The 23,127-nt window shown below is 46.8% G+C and overlaps 1 protein-coding gene across 1 annotated transcript; it reads right to left on the reverse strand.

Moving 5' to 3' along the window:
* Nucleotides 1-6,274: 6,274 nt before the first annotated feature.
* nalf2 (NALCN channel auxiliary factor 2) lies at nt 6,275-22,339 on the reverse strand. The gene is made up of 3 exons (XM_084698498.1): nt 21,417-22,339; nt 6,878-7,049; nt 6,275-6,666 (listed from the first exon to the last, which is right to left on the reverse strand). Exons 1-3 carry the CDS (start codon nt 22,134-22,136, stop codon nt 6,353-6,355), a joined length of 1,206 nt encoding a protein of 401 aa, XP_084554624.1. The 5' UTR covers nt 22,137-22,339; the 3' UTR covers nt 6,275-6,352.
* Nucleotides 22,340-23,127: the final 788 nt, after the last annotated feature.

The raw sequence follows: 23,127 nt of genomic DNA on the forward strand, positions 1-23,127 counted from the left end.
TCGTTGTTCGCTTCGTTCCCGGCAGTGTGTGGCACTGAAGTAGGACGTGTTCCTTTGTCTTTGTGGTGGTAAGAATAACGCAGTCATACCTGTCCATAATTTTACCTGCGATCGTTATTACGGCTGTGCATTATTATTACACGTCTGTCATTTATTCAAGACCTGTTATCTCATGATGTAAACGAAAAAACATATATAATTCATACAGTTTCAGTCTAGTTCTGTTTTTAAACTTCACTATTTAGGGGTGACTTCATGGCCTGCTGTTACATGCTATTCACACACTTTACATGTATGTGCTACTTCTAAAAGTACTGAATAAGCTAAACATGTAATGCAAACAAGACTGTAGGCTATGCAGGTTTCAGTCACTGCATCTCTCTCTCTTTATTCTCCCTCTCTTTTTTGGCTACATATCTGCTTGTTCAGTGATCTTATCTCTGGTCTGCTCCAGTCCAACATCAACAGCTGAGGCAACATGAGAGGCTCTAGTGAGCAGGGGGAACTAACATCTTTAAAGTGTTATAATAAAAGGCATTATAGCGTAATACTAACATATGTAGGGTCATATATTTTCATCCCCTAAGTCTGTCACTAAAAAGGCAAGCCCTGTGGAATTCATATGTCAACTGAATAATAAACATACACACGCTCGAGTTGTGTGTCTGCCAAGGCATATCGCCATTCTTTAACAATGACTGATGGCCCTCAAGTGAATCCCAGCCTGTCAGGTAGAAGTTATGGGACCTCATTTCTCAGTTGGAAATGGAGATATGGGATAACTTCCTGTTTCCACTTCCCTGCTTTGTGGTGGGAGCTTGTCAATCAGTAGTCCTGTGCTCCAACTTAGTGGGTGTTCACATACAGCAAGGTTAGGACATAAGGAGAGAGATTTATTACTAGAGAAAGAAGTACGAATTGGAAATGAAAGGGGTGGAGGTCTGGAGTCATAGAGCTGCAGAAAACTGATGTCACCTGAAAATTATTCTGATGAGAATGAATCTTTCACGAAAAGAACAATTCTGCTGGGAAAAATCCATTGGCTTTACCCCTCTACTTTGACTTGTTAAATATTTGTGTTAAGACCAGTGATCAGATGTGTATAATCATGTCACCATGTAGCTTAATTTACCAACCTCGTCCTTTTAAGTAATCTCTCTCAAGTCTCACAGCTGTTCCGCTATGACTGCACAGAACGGAGAACATACTGTACACACTCCCTCTCCATCCTGGTGTCTTTACATCTCTCACTAATGCCACATACTGTACGCAGGCTTCTCAAGAATAAAACAACGTCTTTTACAGTCTGGTAGTGGAGGAGATGCTGAACTGCTTTCACTCCTGACTCATCTCAGAGCTGAGACCTGCCACACCAGAGAAAACCCTAATCCTCAAAGTGTTAGTCTTCTCTGAAACAGCAGGATCCATCCGATTCTTTGGCAGGAGTGGAGAGAGTCTGTGCTGCCTGACTCACTGATGCTGGGGCGTCTGTCACACAACACCAGCCAGAGACGCTTACATATCATGGAATGTGTTTGGTCATAAAATTGGTAAAATATGATTTAAATAGGAGTGTAATAATTTCCTCATGCCCATGAAAATACTAAGGTATGTGTAGATGGGGGCTCCACATAGTCCAACATCTAATGAATTTGCAGTTAAATTCATTAGCGCTAACAATCACAGACTTGCTGTAACCGGGGCCCACATTTTCACCAGACACACTCATAACTGCACACGATACAGCACAGCTTGTTTCTTGTCGAGGCCAGACATAAAGCATGGCTGTGACCTGCGCTCCAATGTTAATAATCCTGTCGAGTTAGATCATTACTGAACTTACGTTTGATATCCAGGCAGGAGGTGAGGGGAATGTGAAGGTGAGGCAGGAGGTGAGGGGGGTGTGGAGGTGAGGCAGGAGGTGAGACAGGAGGTGAGGGGGGTGTGGAGGTGAGGCAGGAGGTGAGACAGGAGGTGAGGGGGGTGTGGAGGTGAGGCAGGAGGTGAGGGGGGTATGGAGGTGAGGCAGGAGGTGAGGGGGGTGTGGAGGTGAGGCAGGAGGTGAGACAGGAGGTGAGGGGGGTGTGGAGGTGAGGCAGGAGGTGAGACAGGAGGTGGGGGGGGTGTGGAGGTGAGGCAGGAGGTGAGACAGGAGGTGAGGGGGGTGTGGAGGTGAGGCAGGAGGTGAGGGGAATGTGGAGGTGAGGCAGGAGGTGAGGCAGGAGGTGAGGGGGGTGTGGAGATGAGGCAGGAGGTGAGGGGGGTGGGGGTGAGGCTGGAGGTGAGGCAGGAGGTGAAGGGGGTGGAGGTGAGGCAGGAGGTGAGGGGGGTGTGGTGAGGCAGGAGGTGAAGGGGGGTGCTGGCAGGTCATAGACCGGCCAGTTAGGCCAGTTTGAGAAGCCAGAGGCTCGGCGGGTTCCCCTGGTTTCTGTTTTGTCATTGTTGCAGCACAAAAGGGATTAAGTGACTCCATCTGGTTTTCCGAGTCTAGATCTGTTGCTAATTCATCTGGAACCACAGGAGGCTGCACAGCACCCGACACTCTGCACTTTCAGAAAAGAGCAAAGCTTAGATTTCTTTTCGCTCCCTCTTACAAATTCACACAGGGTGAAATCCCATCTGGTAAAAGCATGACCTGTAATGATACCGTGGTAAAGAGTTTGTTGATTTGAGATGATGAGGTTGCATGGAGTACATGTACTCTTAAAACCCTGTATTACAGGGTCCATCCAACGAAGCTGTCCCACAGACGCAGGTGGTTCCTATACTGTATTATTCACAGCCCAGGCCTGCTCCTTAAAGTATTCATTTAGGAGAATACTCTCTGTAGAAACAGCATTCCAAGAGCAATAAAAATGAGCTTCATATAAATATGCGTTTTATCACTTTCCAGCATTGGGAATGGATTAGTGTCTCAGAGAGGTTTTATAAATGGCTCGTAGTTTCAGAACGAGATATAAACATCAATACAACACAGCACTGGGCAGCAGCCCGTTTCTGATGTTCAAACTGGCTGTGATCCATCACATCTCTCAACATCTGACAGATGTCAACAAAGCTCTTGTGGTGGAGAACAGGGAAACCCACTGTACTGTTAGAAGAAAAAGGGGACGGTATTATTACTGAATCAATTGAACTGTTGGAAGAATTGAAATATACCATTCAATAACGTCTGAGACTACTTCAGCAGACAGGGCACAGACCAAGACAGAAGGAAATCATTTTCCTGTCATTACAAATACAGGGCCGTTTATGAGACCCTCTGGCTCCTTAATGCTGCAGTCAATCTCCCAGGACAAACCAATACCATAAAAACGTCTGGTTGTTAATGACATCAGTCATCTTCAAATGCATGCAATAAGTGACCTACTCTCTTGGCAACAGACATTATTGTAAAGAAATCATCACTTTTCCTATATCCAAAATTGAGTTGAGATTGTTCAGATCATTTCCCACTACTTACTTAACCCACGGCGCCATCTCCTGGTGTGAGAGAGTAGCACCTATTTATTTCTTGAAGAACAGTTGAAAATGTGTCCCTGTTTTGCTGGTGTTCACCGTTGTAAGGGACTTGTTATTTTGGCCCTCCACTAGAAATTTCTTATCATTTGTTTCTGAATAAATCAATAAAAATAACATCTTTAGACAGGACAGCTTTGATGAACGATTGTTTTACTTTATTGGGTTGGAACAGTGAGCAGTCACTGGTCCGCCCAAAATACAACAGAAACATAAAAACAGATTACATACAGGTTAACCAGAAACACAGATATGGGATCATACTTTTTGATTCAGAACAGAATATAGCACAGTTTCAAAACAATCTCAGAAAAAAATAATGTTATTAGAACTAGTGCAAAAAGGTCTAAACATGAAAGCACAGTGTATAAAATGGCATAAGAAGTAGTGTCCTCGCAGAACATAGTCCAGGGAGGAACGTGAACACACATCCTCTCAGCCTTGTCAAACAGAGGTACGTATTCCTTTACATTCTACTGTAGGATGAGCCAAGGGCATCGGGATGGGGAGGGTACAAGTGGTCTTCTGGTGAACAGGGAGATCATGAACAGTGATCACATGGCACTGTCTGACACGAGGAAGAAGCTCTCTGACGTTGAGAGTTGATGGTAGAAATACCACCTTACCTTCACACAGCTGTGCTGGTTTGGGATCTTGATTTTATTTTATTTTGGGGGGGGTTCGGGGGGGGGGGGGGAGTGTCTCAAAAATGTTTTAGATATCAGTGCTTTCAAAGCTCAAAGCTCCACTCTATAAGAGGACAAGGCTTTGTGACTGATGTACAGAATAACTCCAAAGAAAAACAAAGTATGCAAAGAACAGCAGAGCAGGTCAGAGGATTTCAAACCTTGCAATCAGACACACATGAGAACAATTTATGTAATCATACTCTGTTTAACTGTGTTGCAAATACCAATTCCACGTTTTGTCCACAGATGGACTTCATGAATAAGGTGGAAATGTTGTTGTAAACTCTGATATTTAGAGCATCTTTCCAATGCTCGGTTACATTCCTGAACATACAGAGAAACTTCAGAGAATGGAAACACTGTCTCCATGGTGCCCTTTGTTTGTGTCACGTCACGTGACGCATTTGTATCTTGGAAACATATATTTTTTTACCGTTTACTGGTAAACACCCCCCCCCCCCCTCCTCCAGCCAGCCAGGCTTGCCAGAGGCTCAGTGAAATGTAATTAGTGGTAAATGATCTGTTTTATGAGTAAGAGATGATTGGTGCAGTTCTGATGCAGACAGGGTCTAGGGTGAGGCTGGCAAGGTACAATCATGTGCCTTCTTGAAACGATTAGACCCACAGGAGGGGTTCAACTCATTCATATCAACTGTGCATAACCACACGGTGCCCCACGGCAGTACAGTACCTCTCACATTCTCACATTATTTCGCCCCAATTATAATCTGCAATTTTATCTTTGCATTAATCTATTCCTCCGGTAATAAAGGTGATGGAGATGATGGTGATTAAAACGATTATGACCATATTATTATAACTGTTAGATATCTAATAGTCACTGGGAAAACCCTGTAACTACACTGCAAAAGTATTCATAAACATGGTTATTCTTTGCAAATTGAGAAGTTCAATTTTCTATGACAGCGTAGATTTGGGAGACGTAATTATCACCCAATTACACAGCTTTGAAAGATCTGTTATCGGACATATTTCATCTGATCTTGCACAAGAAATCAAATATCTGTCCTGCTTTGGCTAATTGATTGATGACGTTGATTGCTCTATTCATTTATTAACCTGGAACTCCCTCTCATAACACACACGTGCACACACACGCACACATTCAGAAAAGCCTCTCTCTCACAACCAGCACTATACCTCTCTACATAATGCAGTCCACCTCCCCCTTTACAGTACAGACTTATGGTTGCAATCACAGTCTGTTGATGTGACAATGTAATAGTAAAAAAAGACCATTTGTACCCGATCCCTTGCCAGAATCAACACGCTTGTTTCTGGGGGAACACCTCAGCTGTCCAGCCGTGTGAGGGAGCACTCACCCTGGGGCCAGGAGAGCCTCGCTCCTGCATGGTGAGGGGAAGCCCCGTGTCCTGCCGGCGTGGGGAGAAGAGCACAGGAGCAGAAACAGCTCTCCTACCCTCCTCCCACCCTCTGTCTCGCTCCCCTCCTCCTCTTCATGACCTCCTATCTCTTTCCTCCCACCCCTCCTCCTCCTCCTCCTCCCTCGACTCTGTAGACTAGACTGAAGGTTCTAGACTGAAGGTTCTAGACTGAAGGTTCTAGATTGAAGGTTCTGGAAGCCGTGTTCATCAGGCAACAGCTTCTCCTGTCTTGTAGACTGGAGGCAGAAGGAGGCAGGGGAGGGAGATGGAGGCAGGGAGGGGGCAAGGGAAGGAGATGGAGGCAGGGAAACTAGGGAGGGAGGGCAGGTGGAGGGGAAGGAGGATGGGAATAAGTGAGGGAAGGAGAGAGGCAGTAGGAGGAGGCAGAGCAGGAGGGAGGGAGAGAGGCAGTAGGAGGAGGCAGAGCAGGAGGGAGGGAGGGAGGCAGTAGGAGGAGGCAGAGCAGGAGGGAGGGAGGCAGTAGGAGGAGGCAGAGCAGGAGGGAGGGAGGGAGGCAGTAGGAGGAGGCAGAGCAGGAGGGAGGGAGGGAGGCAGTAGGAGGAGGCAGAGCAGGAGGGAGGGAGGGAGGCAGTAGGAGGAGGCAGAGCAGGAGGGAGGGAGGGAGGCAGTAGGAGGAGGCAGAGCAGGAGGGAGGGAGGCAGTAGGAGGAGGCAGAGCAGGAGGGAGGGAGGCAGTAGGAGGAGGCAGAGCAGGAGGGAGGGAGGCAGAAAGAGGTCATCACTCCTCCCGGGCAGAGCTCTCCTCCAGAGGCAGCATGGCCTCCAGCCCCAGGGCCCCTCCGCTCTGCACGCTGGAGAACGACACCACGGTGTGCAGCAGGAAGAGGACTAGCACGCACAGACGCATCCGGCTGCTGCCGCCGCCGCACAGCCGTCGCCCGGACGACACAGGCAGGGAGCTGGGCTGCTGCCCCGGCAGGGAGCCGGGGAACTGGCTGAGGGCACAGGCCTCGCCCGCGGGAGCGTCGCAGCCAGCCCACCGCACGTCACAGCACTCCGGCTCTGCAGAGGACAGCTGCTGCTCAAGTAGCCCTGCAGAGGACGGGGGACCAGAGACATTTAGTGAGAGAGAGAGAGAGAGACAGGGAGTGAGAGAGGAGAGAAAGTGATTGAAAGAGGAAGAGAGGGGTGAGAGACAAAGGGGAGGGAGAGTGAGATAGTAAGTGAGTGCTTGAAAAAGGGGTGAGAGAGATGGGTGAAAGAGAGGAAGAGAGAGAAAGTGCGAGAGCAGGTGAGCTCCTACCTGTGCAGATGAAGCTTGAAAGTCCACCGTAGACCAGGTCGTCGTTGTCCGGTAACACAAACGGACACTTAGTCTGTACCTCCAGACAGTATTGCTTGCAGGGAATCCTGTGGTGACACTGACTCTGGGTGGCGTTGAAGTATTCTGAGCACAACCAGGCTTTGTAGACTGACTGCAACACAGAGAGACATCCGTCAGGTTCAGACTGAGGGACAGGGCGACCGCATCCTGACTGAACATGGGTCTGGACAAGCACGTTATGCCAAGTGTTTTCTGATGAAGTGTGCCCTTGTGTAGTTTCATATGTGTCGATTAACTATGTTGGGATGTGTGAGTAAGACAGGTGTGGCTCCCTGGCTCTGGAACACAGCCTTGATGCTGTTCCTGTGCAGCAGTTTACACACTGTGCCACTTCTCACACAGAAAGACAAGGGGTTTCTGTCTCAAGGCTAGTTACACAACACTTCATGTGAATCCTACTGAAAGAGTTATTTAAAAAGTAAACGCGGTAGCATGTCTATACAGCAAACAGCATTGGGCCAACAGAAAACCCTCTCTCTGTGAGTAAGACATCATCTGAGAGAGAAGCAAGAGTGCAAAAATGAGAGAGTCAGAAAAGGAGAGAGCAATAGAGCACTAGAGAGAGTGAGGGAGAGAAAGAGAGAGTGAGGGAGAGAAAGAGAGAGGGGGAGAGAGAACAGATACAGAGGAAGACAGTCTTAGAAACTGTTGAGGGAAGAACTAGAAAAGAGAACTAGAAAGAGCGATCAAGTAGAGAGAGAGAGAAATTGTGCATCGAATTGATCTGAGAGAGAGAGCTAGAGAGAAGGACAGAGAGCAAGAGGGAGAGGGGGAGAGAGATGTCCATACACATGAACCTGCAGTATGTAGCCTACAGATGGAGATGAAACACTAGGGTTAACCCTAACCCTAACCCTAGGGTTAACCCTAACCCTAACCCTACAGATGGAGATGAAACACTAGGGTTAACCCTAACCCTAACCCTACAGATGCAGATGAAACACTAGGGTTAACCCTAACCCTAACCCTAACCCTACAGATGCAGATGAAACACTAGGGTTAACCCTAACCCTAACCCTACAGATGCAGATGAAACACTAGGGTTAACCCTAACCCTAACCCTACAGATGCAGATGAAACACTAGGGTTAACCCTAACCCTAACCCTAACCCTAGGGTTAACCCTAACCCTAACCCTAACACTAGGGTTAACCCTAACCCTAACCCTACAGATGCAGATGAAACACTAGGGTTAACCCTAACCCTAACCCTAACACTAGGGTTAACCCTAACCCTAACCCTAACCCTAGGCTTCCAGAATAACAAAGACTGCCAGCAGTGATCTTGTGTCTTTGGAAAGCGGACTCCAATAATGCATCCTATAAATCATAAATACTACTTAGCTAAGGACTTTTTAATGTGATGCACAAGATGTATTCAAATCTAACTACCGTTGGGCACTTTAAGCTTGTGCAATCAATGAGCCTTCATTAAAACATGAAATACCTGACATATATGTAGATCAAATAGTCAAATAAAAATGAGTTCATATTAATCTCTATTGTTATATGTAATACGAACACTAATACTATTATAGTTTAGAGTTTGGTTGACATCAGGCTTTTAAATGCTTCCTATACGGTTGAGGATATTGTTACTATAGTAGCACAGGAGAAACGTTTGCATGTCTTAAGCATGGGATGTGCAGCGATCCACGGATCTCCCAGGCCTGTTGACGAGCTGGAGGAGAGCAGGGGATGAAGGACACCTCAGGATCCACTCTGCGGAGGAGCGTGTTCTGGGTCACAGCTCCTTCTAATCTTGGATTAAGTTCAAAGATTCCTTGTTCCTTTCTTTCAGTGTGGTTGCGTCAGGGTTGCTCTCTGCCTTTCACGCGGTCCAAACCACGACCGTTCTCACATTGCAAATGTGCTGGGTGTGCTAGCGGGGAACGACGCAACATAATGATCGACTACACAAACTGTAACACGGTCAGTCATGCACAGTGTCGTTTGGCTAACGCTTCTTTCCTCAAACCACAATCAAACGTACAGCATGTACACTCATGTACACATGTACACTCAAATACACTCAAATACACTCACCTCTGAGTGTGTATTGTGCAAGAAGGAGGGGTGTGTCTAAGAAGCCATATTTAGACTGTGGCTATCATATCGTGGATGCTGGAGACCAGAGAACTGACTGGCTCTGACAAGCCCTCTGCTGCGTGTCTCATGACCTCACAGCTCAGACTGCAGTTTACGAGCGGATGGAAAACATTTTGCCCTCAGCATCTCCAGTCAGTCAGTAAAAAGTGGAGCTTCAATCTTCAGACTGAAACCCTGGCTGCAGGCTCCTCTCTGTCGCTATGGGAGGTCCTGAAAACTGCTGTTTGGATTGGATTCCCCTGTGTTTGGCTTTGGTGCTGGGTTTACACGATTTCCCAATGTCCCCCCCTCCCTCCCGGTCTCTCCTCCCCACCTCCCTCCCCCATCCAGAGCTCCCTCCCCTCCCTCCATCTCCCTGCCTCTCTCAGACCTCCCTCCCCTCCCTCCATCTCCCTGCCTCTCTCAGACCTCCCTCCATCTCCCTGCCTCTCTCAGACCTCCCTCCCCTCCCTCCATCTCCCTGCCTCTCTCAGACCTCCCTCCCCTCCCTCCATCTCCCTGCCTCTCTCAGACCTCCCTCCCCTCCCTCCATCCATCTCCCTGCCTCTCTCAGACCTCCCTCCCCTCCCTCCATCCATCTCCCTGCCTCTCTCAGACCTCCCTCCATCCATCTCCCTGCCTCTCTCAGACCTCCCTCCCCTCCCTCCATCTCCCTGCCTCTCTCAGAGCTCCCTCCCCTCCCTCCATCTCCCTGCCTCTCTCAGAGCTCCCTCTCCTCCCTCCATCTCCCTGCCTCTCTCAGAGCTCCCTCCCCTCCCTCCATCTCCCTGCCTCTCTCAGACCTCCCTCCCCTCCCTCCATCTCCCTGCCTCTCTCAGAGCTCCCTCCCCTCCCTCCATCTCCCTGCCTCTCTCAGAGCTCCCTCCCCTCCCTCCATCTCCCTGCCTCTCTCAGAGCTCCCTCCCCTCCCTCCATCTCCCTGCCTCTCCTCGCCAGCAGATGTCCTCAGTGTTATGCCTAAATGAACCCCAGCAGAACGCCTTCCAAGTCGCCAACAAGTCCTGTCTGGTCACCGTCTAAACAAACCAGAACAGGGAAAACCTCAAAATGTGACACAAAAACAAGACTTCTCTATCACCTGCCATGCCTTAGCTTCACTTAACCTTTCATAAAACATGAAGCAACAAGCTGCAGAGCTGTCTAGCGGAGCTGCTGCACACATCCGAGGTTCTCCATTCATGATGCAGCATTCGGCCCAGGGGGAGACTAGTCTGTGGAGCAGGGCAGGGCTGGGTCAGGCATGCTAACGCTGGCATGGATGTGCTTCTGTAAAGCGCTACTGGATGGGTGCTCTGCAACCAAGCTTCGTCTCAGCATAGCAGTTTGAATTCTCCTGCTGGCCTTGACAGCAGACCGGCTTGACAGCCCTGCTACCCTGGCTGTCGTTCCACACACAGCCCTGCTACCCTGGCTGTCGTTCCACACACAGCCCTGCTACCCTTGCTGTCGTTCCACACAGCCCTGCTACCCTGGCTGTCGTTCCACACACAGCCCTGCTACCCTGGCTGTCGTTCCACACAGCCCTGCTACCCTGGCTGTCGTTCCACACAGCACAGCTACCCTGGCTGTCGTTCCACACAGCCCTGCTACCCTGGCTGTCGTTCCACACAGCCCTGCTACCCTGGCTGTCGTTCCACACAGCCCAGCGATCTGGCCGCGGGCCCAGCAGAGTCCCAGCTCTGCTCTGACAGGCTGCAGAGCGCCCTGGGTGAGGAGAACGCAGACCTCAGTGGCATATGCTTCAGTGGCTTGGCGGAAAACAACAAGAGACAGGGTTGAGGCAGGTTGGTTCTACTCACCTTCCACCTGCAAGCAGTCACCACATAATGGAGCTCTGCATTCAGTAATACCTGCCTGTCGCTGATCACTCACAACATTTACACTGGGCTCCTTCAGCAGCCGTATGTCTGAGTGAGTCACGAGGATGGATAGAGTGGGGTGTTTTGAGGGAGCGAGTTCTGAGTTACAGTCAACACTTCCTCACTGACACTCCCTGGTGTTGCTGTACAGAGCACTGTCTGAGGAGGTCCTGGTGAAGGAGACAGACTGAAGCAGGTCTGCACTCACCCCACAACACTTCCACGTTCACACTTTGGACACGCGCACCACGGCGTGTCTCCCGCCCAATCACAAGAGAGTTTGATGATCAAGCAACACATTTGTTACAAATTATTAACAGGTGAGAGACCGTGATTCCTTTGCAGATATCGAAGGTCAGGTCGCAGAAATAAATAAAAACACATCCATGAGTTGTTTGCAGGTTCCATCAAGTGACCCTATAAAACTGTGAAAAACATCCGTCGTCTGTCAAACGGCACATCAGTAGGAAGGCCTCTCGGTAGCTAACATAACACACTCTGTGATCATGGCAATGAGAGCTGGGCAACAACGTGAATAGGTTCGCACTGTGTTGCCAAAACACAACTTGAATTTCCCAGGCTTACAGTTTAAGTGCATACCCAGACATTCTTTTGAAGCTTATTATTCCGCCACTCAGAACACTATTTTACCTTTCCTTTCTTGTTAGATGGTCGAGATATGTAGATAAAATAACATTTGTCTCAGGTACATGAGTATCAATGGCTAATCAATAGCTTGTTGCTAAGGGAAGTTACTCATCTGAACCACACAACTAAAAATCTATTGTTCCAGCAGAACCCCCAGTATCGGCTCCTTCCAACGAGACCACTGAGGAAACCGCTGACACCAATATCATCCCTGTAGGACGTATGGAGAATATTAAGAATATAAGAGTCAACTGATCTACAGTTTCTTCATCTATATCAAGAGAATATGTTGTATATATGATGTATACAATATGTGGCCACATGGTTCAGTTAAAGAAGAAGAAAGAGTCCAAGCTCATGAAAGACTAACGGTGTGACCAGCGAGTCTATCCCTCTCCCTGCCCTGTCTCTCTCCCTGCCCTGTCTCTCTCTCTGCCCTCTCCCTGCCCTGTCTCTCTCCCTGCCCTGTCTCTCTCCCTGCCCTCTCTCTCCCTGCCCTGTCTCTCTCCCTGCCCTCTCCCTCTCCCTGCCCTCTCCCTCTCCCTGCCCTCTCCCTCTCCCTGCCCTGTCTCTCTCCCTGCCCTGTCTCTCTCCCTGCCCTGTCTCTCTCCCTGCCCTGTCTCTCTCTCTGCCCTGTCTCTCTCCCTCTCCCTGCCCTGTCTCTCTCCCTGCCCTCTCCCTATCCCTCTCCCTGCCCTGTCTCTCTCCCTGCCCTGTCTCTCTCCCTCTCCCTGCCCTGTCTCTCTCCCTCTCCCTGCCCTGTCTCTCTCTCTGCCCTGTCTCTCTCCCTCTCCCTGCCCTGTCTCTCTCCCTCTCCCTGCCCTGTCTCTCTCCCTCTCCCTGCCCTGTCTCTCTCCCCGCCCTGTCTCTCTCTCTGCCCTGTCTCTCTCCCTCTCCCTGCCCTGTCTCTCTCCCTCTCCCTGCCCTGTCTCTCTCCCTCTCCCTGCCCTGTCTCTCTCTCTCCCTGCCCTGTCTCTCTCTCTGCCCTGTCTCTCTCCCTCTCCCTGCCCTGTCTCTCTCCCTGCCCTCTCCCTGTCCCTTTCCCTGCCCAGGCTGCTTATCACAGACTGTGTGCTCAGCTGGATTCCCATGAGTCACCTGCGTGTAACTGAGGCAAACGACGACCGGGATGCCCCTCACACTGGGATAGCTCTCTTCTGAAGTACTGTACTTCTGAAAGGACCACTGCCATCAGTCTGGTATGACATCGCAAAAATTCAGAACATATCTTAAAATAATATCACTTATCCTAGTTTTATGCAGTCTTCAAGTTTAACGCCTGTTAATATTTGTAAAAAAAAATAAGGGAAGGGAAGAGGATAGTATTTTATCAAACTGAACCCAAAGAGAATACAGTTTAATGACCAACTACAAAAGCAATATGTGCTAACAACGCTGTACATAAGTTCTACTTAAGTTGATTAAAAGTGTGTTATCAGGATGAAAGAAAGTTTTGCGTGAGCTCTGCACTTACAGATTGAGGGGTTTCCAGTAAACTGCAAGACCAGAGAGATATATGAGATTTAGAGCAACAGCAAGCTCTAAAAGATGGCCTAGTTTTGCCTTGACTTCAATTTATTTGTCTGCTCACCAATGGTGACTCATTTGGAGTCTTCAGTCAATGCTAAGAGGGCTAGCATTAGTGCTAGCATTAGTGCTAGCCCTCCCTATCGTTTCCATGGAGTGGGTTGCAGAAAACAGCCTTCAATTCTGATTACAGGCATGATAATAAACTCAATCAGATTAAGATCTCGACACTAGAACTGTAAAATTTAGTGTGTTTTTTTTTTTTTACATTGGTTGATTTGAACATTTTCTTACCTATAACTAATTGGTTGTTGATAATTTTTGTGTTACACATTTATATCCATCTATATATTGTCATATTAAGCGTCATGTCTGGTATTTTATATATGTTGCACTTTTCACACAACACAAAGTCACACCAGTACTGTTGACTGACAGATATATGACTGGAGCAGGTGTAATACCGATCTGGGATTTCTATTAGAACTTAAGTGTCCACAGCAGCTGGAGAGAGAGGATTTAGCTTCCTCTCTGGAAAAGCCCAACTGATAGAAACATATTCAGATGAGGTAGGGTGACAGAAAAGCCTTACCAAGCACTAAACCCTGCATGAAAAACCATCATCAAGGAAATCCTCTACTAGAACAGCTCAATGTGACAATCCGAATTGCGTATTTCTGTTAACGTGATAATTTGACAGTACATTACCATATCATTTGACTTTTAAATTCTAGCTAGCACACTTCATATGATATCATCTGTGTAAGGGCTTGAAATATCTCAATTAGCCAAAGAAGCACATTAGGGGTAAACCCCTTTACAGCCTGTTCTAAATTGAAACAAATCCTTTCTAATTGTGATTATTATTCTCATTGCCATACAGAGAGAGGTTGCTAGGCACAGACTCTGGTATCTATGGTAACAGCAGGCTCCCCTGTATGGGAGCCCCAGGGGGATGCTGGGAGCTCCTGAACCTGTTCTGCTACGGACACAGTCAGGCGCCAGGGCAGCTAAATAAAGACAGAGGAAATCGGCCATGCAAACAGGGGGTTTCCAAGTCCACCCCCCAGAATGCGATGACAAACCTCCAGGCCGTCTTGCAGGGCCTGCCCACCTCCCTCCCTCCCCTCCCGCCCCCCTCCCCGCCCCCCTCCCCGCCCACCTCCCTCCCCGCCCACCGACATCCCTGCTGCGCGCCAAGCACATCGGAGAAGCTCGACGGTTTGACCACGGCTAGATGGAATTAATTTGCATAACAATATACTCAAAAGCTTTTACCACTCAAACAGATCCAGCCGGGGGAGATGGTTGTGTCTGGCGATGGCTGTTGCTAAGTGTTTTCAGCAGTTAAGCAACACAACCAAATGGTGATGAGAAAATGTGAGATCAATGTTCTCAATGTGATTTTGAGTAACCCCCCAATCACTGTCATTAGAATGCTTTTAAGCAAGAAATGGTTTAGCAGTTTAATCCATTAATTGTCTGATATTGAACTGCTAAATGTGCCACTGTCGATACAGCTGTATTTAAGGACGAGGATCTGATGCACATTCCCTGCATCGACACATCATGGCTGCATCCTAATCTGTGTTTGAAAGTCATTGCACAGACCTCTAATTCTATTCTTCGTACAGCTTTATTGGACAGACGGAACAGAGAGACAGGAAATGCATGGGAGACGGGGAAGACTAGCAAAACAGGCCCTGCGTCAGAACCAAACCCAGGTCAGTGTGTTGGAGCCTTAGTTCATAAGATACTCGCTCTACCTGGTGAACCACTAACCTAGCTTAGCACATTACACCTCTAAGTCTAAACTTCAGTTTTGCTTTAAGGGTCTGTTAGCATCAAACAGGTAGCGTCAACTGGTTAATTGTTCAATAACTCATTGGCATCAGTCAAGTTTCAGATCGCTGGAATTGGCTATATGCACACGACTGCAATACGTATTTCTGGGAAAGGAATAGGCCAGGTCTATAACTAGGTTAGAAACGTGACTTTTAACCAGAACAGGTTGTTAACTCTTAGATATTGCTAACCCTAACCCTATTGATACAAAAATTCAAAGTTCAGAGTCATACAAAGTTACACCAAGGACAAATGTGTATCTCAACCAAGGATTACCTAACCTTATGGGGTCAAAAAGTCAGGAAATAGGCCTAACCTTTAAGCATACAATTAACCATATGGCTTATGTAAATATTTAACAACTGATTAATCCTCATATATTGACATAATTACAAGGTCTACTTACTAATTAGTATAATAAGCAGGTCTCATAATAAATTCCTCGAATAGGTATCTAGTATTTGACTACCTAAATGTATTGATAAACAGACAACACATAATAGAACAATAAACAATATAAAAACAAATATAATATAAAACAAAAGCAACACTTTGTCTAAGTCCCGAGCATTCCGAGGTCTAGCATCCAAATTTCCTGTATCCTACAAGTGGTTGAACCACTCTGTAATAAGTTTGTTATGATGAACTAACAGAAGTATTCTGGACAGTACTTTACCGTAGCTGTCAAAGTAGGCCGTGTCAGAGATTTGACAGAGTGGATTCTCCAGTCTGCCTCAAAAGTTGAAGGGGAGAATAGGAGGGAACACGATATGGCAGGTGGATATCTGTTTCATAGATGGATCAGCCTGTTATGATGTAGATACTGCTGGTCTCTCTGGGCTACAGGAAGGAAACTGTGATCGTGTGCTTAGAGCGGTATGACTGTGTGTAATTGTGTGTTCAAACAAAAAAGGCGTAAAATGAAAGTTCACGTGAAATAGATGTGTCGAAAGCTCTGCCACGACAGTGTACACAGAGATTTAAGCTTGAAACAAATCGACATGCTAAACACTTGTTCCACAGGTGTCTGACACAGGATGGGTGTTCAGCTGTGAGTGCTCATAATGGATGTGTCAGCTCTGGAGCAAGGATGATGGTTAGCTAAGTGAGTCATTATCCTTAAAATCTTGTGCAGGCCAAGCCTGCTGAACAAGAACGCAGACCAACAGCAGTCTTCCATCTCTCCTGCTGAGTGGAGCCAACAGCAGAGTCCCCCTCTAATTAGCATACAATATAGAAACTGAGTTTTGATTACAGGACATTCTCCCTAGTTATCAAACAAAAACCTCCGTATGTACAAGGATAACAAAAGACTTCTCTGGATTGTGTTTATTTACAGTTTTGCATTTATACACAGTCATGTAGAATCAATTTGAGTTTTGGTTCAAGTGTTTTGATGTTGCTTTGTGTGTGATCTGAATATATGACAGTCATCATAAGCAAGAACTCACAAGAGTAAATACATTTTATTTTTCATCCTAAAACTATTTAAGACACTATCCTATCTAATTATTGAAACTGGTTCATGTCAAGGTTTTGCTTCTGAAAATAAAACCGATGGCCCAATTCCACAGTCAAAATCATTTTTTCATTATCTAACATTTATGACACACAGAACAAAGTTTATTCTGTCCCTGTGTACAAATATTCAATGTACCAATAGTACATTTAATTTTGAACAGTCAAATATCCAGTCAAAAGTTTCTAAGATTCCGTAACGCAATTGACAGGACCACCTGATTAGAGATCAAATACTGTCACAGGCAAAGTACATATCACAAAACAACAAAAACAGCCAAGGCGTTAAAACAAATCATATTATCTTTGGCTATTTTCAATCCTGCCATTCAGGCCTACAGAGGGCATTCCTCTGGTGAAGAAGCGTATTCACCTGGGTGATAAACACTGATGCCTCATGGCTGTCCATCAGGAGAAGCACATAATCACTGTCGAGCAGTTGGGCCCAGGACGATCATAGCTCACGAAAACCCCAACGAAAGAAAGAGAAACGCTGCAGTGTTTAACTCTGAATATTTAGACAACATACCAGACGGACAGTCCAAGGATTCCGTTTCACAGTTACCAAAAAGCAACAAGTTTTCAGTCCTCCCAACACCGTAAAAAAGGTCTTACATTTCCTACAGAATCGATATGGAGAACTGAAGAAGCATTTCTGTCAACGAGGGAAGGACAATGCTGAACCGTCCCTCGGCAGATTGAGAGGCCCGTAGCTGGAAGAGGTGCAGATGGTATGGATATGTGACACTTCCTGCCATAAGTCCTTCAGGAGCCTCCAGCTTGCCTCATTGCTATTCCAGTAGGCTGAGTCAACCACTTCCTGTTCTGACACCAGCAGCCATGTCTGCTCCAAGACACCACCCTCTCCTCTCCAAGACACCACCCTCTCCGCTCCAAGACACCACCCTCTCTGCTCCAAGACACCACCCTCTCTGCTCCAAGACACCACCCTCTCTGCTCCAAGACACCACCCTCTCTGCTCCAAGACACCATCCTCTCTGCTCCAAGACACCACCCTCTCTGCTCCAAGACACCACCCTCTCTGCTCCAAGACACCACCCTCTCTGCTCCAAGACACCACCCTCTCCTCTCCAAGACACCACCCTCTCCGCTCCAAGACACCACCCTCTCCGCTCCAAGACACCACCCTCTCTGCTCCAAGACACCACCCTCTCTGCTCCAAGACACCATCCTCTCTGCTCCAAGACACCACCCTCTCTGCTCCAAGACACCACCCTCTCTGCTCCAAGACACCATCCTCTCTGCTCCAAGACACCACCCTCTCTGCTCCACGACACCACCCTCTCTGCTCCACGACACCATCCTCTCTGCTCCAAGACACCACCCTCTCCTTTCCAAGACACCATCCTCTCTGCTCCAAGACACCATCCTCTCCTCTCCAAGACACCACCCTCTCTGCTCCAAGACACCATCCTCTCCTCTCCAAGACACCACCCTCTCTGCTCCAAGACAACACCCTCTCTGCTCCAAGACAACACCCTCTCTGCTCCACGACACCACCCTCTCTGCTCCAAGACACCATCCTCTCCTCTCCAAGACACCACCCTCTCTGCTCCAAGACACCATCCTCTCCTCTCCAAGACACCACCCTCTCTGCTCCAAGACACCACCCTCTCTGCTCCACGACACCACCCTCTCTGCTCCAAGACACCATCCTCTCCTCTCCAAGACACCACCCTCTCTGCTCCAAGACACCATCCTCTCTGCTCCACAACCCACCTCTGTGTCCCTCTGCAACACCCCATGTGACCACCTCAACAGCAGCACGCATAGTCACTTGCACCAGTGTACTCAAATTCAGGTCCCTCTATTTGGCACTGACATCTTTTTCTTTTCTTTTTCTTGCTCATGTCCTAATGCAATATCGCTTGAAACGTGTTTGAAATTGCGTTTTGTGAAATCGTCAGAAGGAACCAGGATACAGCCCTGGGATTGGAGTCCATCTGTAAACGTGAAGGTTTCAGTGCATTCTGCTAATCCTTTAATTATACACTGCTACTGCTACTATGATTTTTACAGGAAATGTGAAGTCACATAAGATTACCAGTGATTAAACATTGATTCTGATTGGACACACTTCTCAGTGCTAGGGTGCACTTGCGGGCTGAGTTTTAGCAGCAGCTGCAGAAGATCATCAATAATTGACCATATAATGCTTTAAATGGAGAGCGCGAGTCGCAGGCATTTAAATCACAGTCAGTTAATATTTAAACATTCCCAAGAACTCGAAAATATGCATAGATCAAGGTGACATCGGTATTTACAGACCTACACAGCACATTACATTCTATTTCACAATGCAGTGTGACAAGGCTGTAAGTGGTGTCCCAGCCGCAGCACTCATCCATTGTTTCCGGCAGTATATTAAGAGGAGATCCGAGCTTTGGCACTTCAAACGCATGCCAGAAAAGCAGAGAAAGATATCTGCAGAAGCCTGAGCCAAGATGTTGACACCGTCAAAACAATTATGCCTAGAAGGATGTCTTTTTGTGCCGTCACCCAAGAAGCTTCATCTGTGAGGTCACTCAGTGAGGATGGTGTTTGTCCTTGGAAGGAGCAGTAATTCAGTCATGTAAGAGGGCTGGCTCTCAGGAGTTTTGGACGAGGGCCTGGAGAGGTTTGCTTTCGAAATAACACACCCTCATCCCACACGAGAGAACAGATGAGAAATTTAGCCTGTGTGCCCTGTCACCTCGTATTTATCTCCGTACTGTAAACACTGTGCCCAGCAGGAGCCCCAGAGGATCATGGGTATCTACACGTAATGAGATGAGACCTGCTTGGGATTAATTGATGGCATTGCTAGTAACCTTGTCACAACAACAACAACAAGCTTCCCACTTCATAAATCTCCTTTCTCCGAAACTGTGATTAAGATGAGGACGTGTATGGCGACATAAAGGAATACTTGTCCGCGTAAATTAGCTTGAGCACTGAAACATTTCTTTTAAATGCCTTTCAATGTCTTACAAATAAGCATTATAGTCCATAACACAGCTTCTTTGGTATAAAAAAGTGTGATACAAACACACACAGGATCGAACAATCTTGTGCCGTGCAAAATAAACAGCTGTCAGGGACAATCTTACTGACATTCATAGGAAGCTAGAAGCCTTCTTAAACCCTCCAGCCAATCTGCCATCCTGTCAGAAAACATGCGTTCCACAATCCCATGCTGCTCAGATATGAAATCTGGTATAAAACAGGATATCAATAGGGACTACAGTGAGGGCCATCCAAAAAACTCCTGTTTGGCAGACCGGCACAACAGACAGACAGGGTGGGAATTATTTAGGATGGGTCTCAATGACAGGAGCTGGTACAAGAAACTCATGAAATATAGATGTGGCAAACATTCTCAAAGAGACCGATTTGGATTGAGACTGATGTACTCTACGCCACAACAGGTGACCTTGATTTATAAAACTAAAAACGAAAGTATCTCATGCCATGGATACGTTAAACTTCTTGTCTCTGAAGAAGTTAAAAGAGAAAAGAGCTTTCAAGGGGATTTCCATGTTAGATGATCATTTATGGAGGAACACTCAGCTGCCTAGGAACAGAACGAGTGTTGACACTCAAACAACAACAACGTTTTTATAGTTTGTGGTTTCAGAGGGTGGACTGTCCTAAAAACTGAAAGCCTGTTTCAGAGGCCACGCGAGACACAGTTACACACCATAACCTCTGAAAAGTTATGTAACACCTGGGAACCAATTAGTGGCCTGAGGAAAGCTAGCTGTTTCCCTCAGGGCCTTATTTTACAACACACTCAAGCACTGCTACTGTACAAGGTGAGGTGTGTGCCTCCAATTACTCTCACAACAGCAGTGTCAGTGACACAACAGGGACAAATATAAGACATGTATTCTATTGTTGAGTCTTTATGCATTTTGCAGCCACAAGGTATCCAGATTGCTATGTTCTGCTTCAACCAGCTAGAGCCATCTTTTGTTGGCGTAATATGATTTTGCCGGTTCTGTTCCAATGGTGGGTGGACAAAGACCGTCATTTGATCTTTGATTGGTGAATCAAAGGTCTAATCTAATCAGGTAACTGAAGGCACATAGGGCAGGCTTGAGCATTCATTGCTACCTCAACACTTTGCATGTGGACACAAAAATGAATATCAGATGACATTAATCTAATAAGGGAGGGATTGAGTAGACCCAAGCCATGCACATGATTATTAATTATAGAAATGGGAGATAATGACAGTTGTAGGCCTCTGGTACACAAATTCCACTTTCAGTGGGCATGCCGCAACTACTGACTTTAAATCTCAAGACAAATGAACATTTTGAAGAACAAAACATCTAAAATTGAACACCGTTCAATCAAATAATGACAAGGGCAAGGGTAGGTCTAAGAAGGTAGCTCAAATCTGTTTTAGAGATCAACTGTATTGTACACAACCCCCATTGCACACTCTCCCTCCATCTGTTCCCTACAACTTAGTGTAACCAGCCCTGTCTGCATGTGACACCTTACATGGGAAATCTGGGTGCTGGGGGTGTCACCCAGCCTGGGTCATACCCAATGTGTTGTGAACTGAGAGACACCAAGCACAGAGAAGACAGACTGTGCTTCTGATTGGGCCTCTGGTTCCTAATGAGTCATTAACATCTCCGGTACAGACAAGGCTGCAAGAGGAGGAAACACCAAGTATTTGTCAGACTACTCAGGCTGCACAGTGAGGTCACTGACATCCTTAACTGTAAACAGCAAGACTATCCTTCAAGGTTGGGTCAGACTTTTTACGTGAAAGCTTTAGTACCTTTCACGCACACTTTTGTTATGTTGTTGTTGCTTGGATATTGAGCCAAGGCATTCAGAAATGTTAACTAGACTGTAAGTAAACTGTGGCACACCTGACGACCAGGTACATGAACGCAGCATGAGATTGGCGGGAAGCGCGAGGCATTTGACTTACCCTACAGTCCTCTGTACGTGATCGGACGGAATAATCCTCCGATAAATACTTGAGAAAGAAGAGGTCAAACTCCTCATATTTTTCCTGAGCATGTTGGTCCAACCTCATGTACGCCTGGATACAGATGCTGCAGACATCCTCATCGTCTCCGCCACCGTTTAACAAATCCCAAACCATGTTCTGAAGACTGCAATTTAAACTGTCTGGTCGAGACATCCCCAACAATAAGTCGGAAATAGTGTAAGAATCACAAAAAGAGAGGCTAAAATTCCTAAAATAATCAAGTATTATCTGCGAGGACAACGCTGATGGAGTGGGAGATGAAGGCTCCGAGCCGGTTTTTTGCCGATAGAGTGCGGTGCAGGCTGTCTCCAGGTGTGTGTGGCTTTGAGCAGCAGTGCAATGAGGACTTGGAGCAGATTTGGTCAAATTGCTTAGAAAAATACCACATTTCTCCTCGTTAAGACCCGGGTCGATCCCATCAGTCGCGTTGCTCCAGATTTTGCGGTTGCTCCTATCCTTGGACCTCAGTTTAACTCCAGCACACAACCAGAGGTGATCAGAGAGAAGGACAGTGAAAAATAATAGGGATGCCAAAGACATTCGCCATTTCTGTACCCTCTCGGAGTCCGCACAGGGTTTGTCGTTTTGTTTGGGTGCACAGCAAATTTTTAACACGGCGTCATCTTCCTTTCGAAACATCCAAGCACCCCTGATCATATTTTAGGGGGGGAGACAAACGCGATCTCAGATAGGGTTTTCACCGCTGCAATATATCCCCCAAACAATGTCACCTATCTCGTTTGCAACATGGTGAAGGGAAGCATATTTTCCAAGTTGTGTCAAGAAATCAATCCACTTCAACTTCCCGGCGTCTAATTTTCACAATAATCCATTGCAAATAAATAACGCCCGGCATAATATTCCCCATACACCCATATTTTTAACATGTTGCAAAACCTCTCTGACACCTCCACCACCGGTGCAGCATCACACAAGAAACGCATAGCACGTACTGAACTAAAATCTTACTCTATATCTGCCATCCTAATGACAGACCTTATTTTTTCTTCCGTTTCTGATGCAAAAAGCGGAATATGCTTCTCATCTTCTCTATCCTCTATAGAGTCTCATTTAGTCTGTCGCCATCTTCGGTTTAGCACAAAAAACCTTGAGATGTTTTAATTGAAGGGGGGTGGGCGCCTGCGCTCTAGCTCTCGCCTGTGGTGGTTCTACATCTCTCCTCTCGCGCCCCCCCGCCATTCATTCCCAACTTTCATTCATCCCTTTACTCTAGTGTCCATCCTCCTTGAGATGCATTTGGGATCACATCTGCCGTATTTACCAGACAGAAATGTTGATAGTGACAAATGTAACATTTTTAGTCAGCAAAAATACGGCATGATAGATGAATCGTAAAATAGGCTACGCTTCTTTCGACTGTGGCGCACGCAGGCATCGTGAATACAGCCTGTTTAAACGTTTCAGTTGTTTTCAGTTTGTTTTCTCTCCGCATTTTATAGAAGTAATGTGTGCTTGCCATGCTCACGTTAACCCTCATGCACAATGCTGATGACTAATTAATATTTTCAACATTAAAATGATGATCTTACAAAAAATGGTCGTTATCAAATCCTATTCCTGAAGTGTGACTCTCCTGTGCTTTATGGTCATCAAGTTTACCGCCTTGCTCTGAGTAACTATCTCTGGG

The sequence above is a fragment of the Hypomesus nipponensis genome, chromosome 5, assembly GCF_054491055.1.
Source record: "Hypomesus nipponensis isolate SF chromosome 5, ASM5449105v1, whole genome shotgun sequence".
Taxonomy (NCBI): Eukaryota; Metazoa; Chordata; class Actinopteri; order Osmeriformes; family Osmeridae; genus Hypomesus; species Hypomesus nipponensis.

What these genes read in the sequence shown, in the direction of transcription:
- nalf2 (XM_084698498.1), bottom strand. Translation starts at nt 22,136, where the DNA reads ATGATCAGGGGTGCTTGGATGTTTCGAAAGGAAGATGACGCCGTGTTA. An exon ending in CACGTACAGAGGACTGTAGG is followed by an intron (nt 7,050 to 21,416) that starts GTAAGTCAAATG and finishes TCTGTGTTGCAG; the next exon opens with TCAGTCTACAAAGCCTGGTT. An exon ending in TTCAAGCTTCATCTGCACAG is followed by an intron (nt 6,667 to 6,877) that starts GTAGGAGCTCAC and finishes CGTCCTCTGCAG; the next exon opens with GGCTACTTGAGCAGCAGCTG.